Here is a 4,498-nt window from a genome sequence, read left to right as displayed (position 1 = left end):
TTCATTCATTAACAAACCAAGAGTAAAAGTCTCACATCATTCATGAAACAAACTGACAATTGGACTTATATCAAAACAGCAGTAATTGTGTTCACTTTCACACAACAAAAGGCATAAATAGTCTGTAATAAGTTCCAATCAAAATGAAATTACACAACCATAGAACTATCATCAAACCAAATCTATATGGACCAGCTAACAACTTAAATAGTTAGTAAACATTGTCAAAGCTTTTCCCATTCCCTTGGAGGCAGTTTTGCCATCAGCCTCAACTTCCTTGGTGATACAAGCAGTGCAATATTGTGAGAGAAGGAGACCTTGTGCATCATTGGTTGGCTTGAGCTGGATGCACCCTTGTCCTTAGTGACTGGTGGTGGTTGAGTGGAGCTTTTGATGGGCTTTTTGATGGGCTTCTTGTTGGGCCTTGATTGGGGAGTAGCTGCTGCTGTTGTATTGGGCCTAGTTGCTGTTGTACTAGGCTTGGGGATGGGCTGGGAATGGGATGACTTGGACCTGGTTATGGGAGTTGAGCTCATGGCTGGTTGGGGCTGTGATGATGGATTTCCTTGACCTCTTGACCTCTTCCTCCCTCTGGTAGCAGTTTGCATAACAGGTTTTGAGGTTGTGCTCTTCCTTCCTCGAGTAGCTTTCTTGGCACCAGTTTCTTTAGGGGGTTGGGCCTGCAATATACCAAGAAGGAAACATTTAAACACCAACATACAGATTGAAAACAATGCAATAAACCCTAAACAAAACATGGTCAGAACAGAACTTATAGTGAGGGGTGGATTGCTGCACCTTCCTCTCTTGTGACCTACTACACCACACCTTGAACACCTCTGAGTCCGCCCCCTCCTAGACAAGTGTGTGTGGCATCTATTCTCTGATTCTTCAGGTCCTCTTTTCCTCTTCTTCACTGGTCTGTGACTAGGCCTCCGATAAGATGGTGGCATGACATCATCGAAGTTTGTGTGCTCCCACAGATCTGGGCCATTGAGAGGATGGATTGCGGATTCATAACATTTGACATAGGCGTCTCTCTTGTAGCAGTCATCCACATACTGATCCAATTCAAGACCCTTGAAGTTTATACAGCTGATTACATGTGTGCAAGGAATTCCACTTAGCTGCCACTTCCTACAGGAACACTCACGCAGAGATAAATCAACAGCATACTTGCTCAATCCATTGACAACCTCATAAGTTTGTGCAGCAGACCAATAAGGCCTCCACTCACCGGCTGCCCTTCCTCTTCTCTCTATCTTCTTCCTAATTCTAGGTAAAATTCTTCCATTGAACTTTTGAATTCTTTCCCTATTAACAGCCCATCTGTTCATTAAGTACACCCTAATTTCTTCTAGCATAGTAATTATGGGCTTCTCCCTAGAATCGACTATAGCCCCATTGAAACTTTCACACATATTGTTAACAAGAGTATCACATTTGGAGTGGAAGCTAAACCTGGATCTGCTCCAGAATCTTGGAGGAATAGAATTCAGATGCCTGTGAGCCTCGACGTTCAAAGATCGGATGACTGCCATTTCTCTCTCCCAGTCCTTCCAGTGTGTTGCTTTTGCGCATCTCCACATCAGCTGCTTCAATTGCAATCCAGGGAACTTCTTTGTGAAGTTACTGTAGAGATGTCGCACGCAAAATCTGTGATCTACACCTGGGATCACCTCATCAAAAGCTGGCAGTAACCCCTAGCAAAACCAGGTTGGTATGCATAATGTTAACCTCATATTAACTTAAAAAGAATATGCATGATATTAGCTTGATATTTACCTTCTGCTGATCAGACATAAAGGTTGCCCTGCCAATTGTTTCCAACCCAAAATCATGAATTAGCAGCCTCAAGAACTAAGTCCAGCTATCCTTGGTCTCTTACTCCACGACGGCATAGGCAATAGGGAGCATTTGATCATTCGGGTCCCATCCTATAGCAGTCAGCATCTGCCCCCCTTGAGGGGTTTTCAGAAAGCAGCCATCCAACCCAATGAATTTTCTACATTGCAGAATGCTTTTTTTGCAAGCATCCAGGCATACATAAAGTCTCTTAAATATGCAATAGTTGTTCAAAGATGAGCTTTGCTGCTCATGCTCAAAGTCAGGGGACCTTTGTACCTTCAGAGTCACTGAGGATCCTGGATTAGAACGGAGTAACTCATAGCAGTAATCACCAATCCTCTTGTACTGCTTCCTATACTCTCCCTGTATGTCATCTAGAGCCGCTTGCCTAGACCTAGCTGCCATTGAGGTTGTAACTGTCAGGTTCCACTTCCGTTGTGCCTTGTTCACCAGTTCCTTGATCTTAACCCTAGGATTATGTTCCACCTTCTTCTTAAAAGCCCTACTCAGCCATGAAGTATGCAATATTCCAACCCTATGAGACTGCCCACAAGTGTGCTTAAGGTTAATGGACCGTAGTTGCCAAGTTGATTCATTCTTCGTCTTAGCAGCATATAACCAAAAAGGACAGCCAGGCTGACAAACTGCCCTCACTCTAACCAAATCAAGCTTCGCATACCTCAGTCCCCTTCTCGATTGTACTGCATACGACGTGACAGTGTCCTTAAATTCCTCTCTTGAAGCAAAAACTGTTCCCACCTCCCACTTGTAAGTATTCATGTCCTTACATTCCTTATTAATTGGATAACCCCTTCCCTCATTCTTATCTTCCCCTTCTCCTTCCTCATCACCTGATCCAACACCAACCTCATACTCCAAGTCCACTTCATCACTGTTGAAGCCTTCCTCATCACTAAAATTGCCATTCATTATCCCTTTTCCTTTATCAACCCTCTTGCTGCTCTTGCCAGTGGTATCTTCCTCAAACCCACTCTCATCATCGTACTCCTCATCATCATCACTGTCATCATCGCTGTTTGACTCAACCCTATCATTTTCAGTGACCACATCTGTATCTACCTGATCTTTTTCATTGACTCCTTGCACATTATCATTTTTCATCTCTTGAACTTTTTCACCCTCATAAACCACTAACTCATTACCCGGATTCTGCTCTGCTTGGCCTCCAACATCAATAAACCCAGCCTCCGGAAATTCTTCTGCATCCTCAACTACATGCACCACAAACACCTCAACATAACCCCTCAAGCTCGCTATTTTGCACATCTTAAGTGTATCTCTATCCGTAGCAAATAATTTTAGGGCCTTCTCTAACCATTCACTAGCTGGATCCTTATACCACAGAGCTGCAATGTTTTCTTTGGTGTATCCGAACTGCCCTAGCTCTGCATATGCCTCAAATATAGACCAGCAATCACTATCAACATCTTCAATCACTGTCTTCTCTCCCCCTATATACTGTAACGTCCCTTCTTTATACCCAAATCGCCCCCATGGTAGACAGTCAGAGTAAAGCTTCCCATTCCCTAAAGACACAAAAGAAAAAATGACTCAAACCCCCACAGCTAACTGGAAACAAAACCGTAAGGAATTCTTCATACATACCTCAATGTCGACGACAATGCCGGACCGAAAACCTTCCTTACCTTAGCTACTGACCTCCAAATGCAGCTCAGATACGCCTCCAATGAACACACACCACACCTAGGGCGTCATTGAACATGAAACATCTCCTTCGACTATGTGTAACAAATGAGAGAGTGAATGAGTTTCGCAGGAATGAAAAATGAAGGGATATGGACCATCAGGGGCAATTGTAACATAAAAAATTCGTAATTGGGGGGAAGGATGATTTTAAAGCGTTTTGTAACGTTCAGGATGATTTTAATAAAAAAAAGGCTAGGGACGAAATCGATTTTGACCCCAGACGTTGGGGAAGAAAAAAGTACTTATCCCTTAAAAATACTATTTTTGGTAAAATTTTTATTAACATATTTCTATAGTTAAAATAGTGTCAAAAATTGATTTGTTGACAGATTTTAATTCTTTTTTGACACATATAATCCTTAAAAATAATCTACGTTGTTGTAGTATTGTCTACTTGATTCGATTCAGAAAAATAATTTAAATTGCTCTCATTCAACTAATTTGAACTTGAATCATTCATTGTTTTGATACAGAAGAATAATACGCTATTCAAATGCATATCAAAATCTGAAGAGAAAGTAGAGAAAACAAAAGTTAAAGAAATCAGAGAAGAAACACAACGAAAATGAAAAAGAAAACGAAAATCTAAAGAAAAATAAGAAAAATCAAAGAAGAATGAAAAAATTTTATGTTAAAGAAGAACGAAGAATGAAACTTTACGTTGAAGAAGTTTTATGTTAAAAGTCTGTTTGTTGGGTATATGAAGATGGTAAGATGACAAAATCTTATATTTATGTAGTGGTTTCAAGGCACGATTAGATCGCTTTCTTTAGAGAGATATTTGTCCCCACACTTAGTTGTTATAGGGTTGATGACAATACTCTCGAAGGATACAATGAAACCTAAGAATTTCTTAATTAGCAATAGTAAGAAATTCTCAACTCTCTTGAACAAAGAAAATCTCTTAGTGGTTGAGTAAATT

General features: G+C 40.8%; 1 protein-coding gene across 1 annotated transcript; it reads right to left on the bottom strand.

The window, feature by feature from the left end:
• Nucleotides 1-224: 224 nt before the first annotated feature.
• LOC148553419 (uncharacterized) lies at nt 225-1,421 on the bottom strand. Its single transcript, XM_088492783.1, has 2 exons — nt 768-1,421; nt 225-680 (listed from the first exon to the last, which is right to left on the bottom strand). Exons 1-2 carry the CDS (start codon nt 1,419-1,421, stop codon nt 225-227), a joined length of 1,110 nt encoding a protein of 369 aa, XP_088348909.1.
• Nucleotides 1,422-4,498: the final 3,077 nt, after the last annotated feature.

This window comes from Arachis ipaensis, chromosome B7 (assembly GCF_059453495.1).
Source record: "Arachis ipaensis isolate K30076 ecotype BB chromosome B7, ASM5945349v1, whole genome shotgun sequence".
In the NCBI taxonomy this organism is placed as follows: Eukaryota; Viridiplantae; Streptophyta; class Magnoliopsida; order Fabales; family Fabaceae; genus Arachis; species Arachis ipaensis.
Note: the sequence above shows the minus strand (reverse complement) of the source record. Positions and strands in the feature narration are given on the sequence as shown.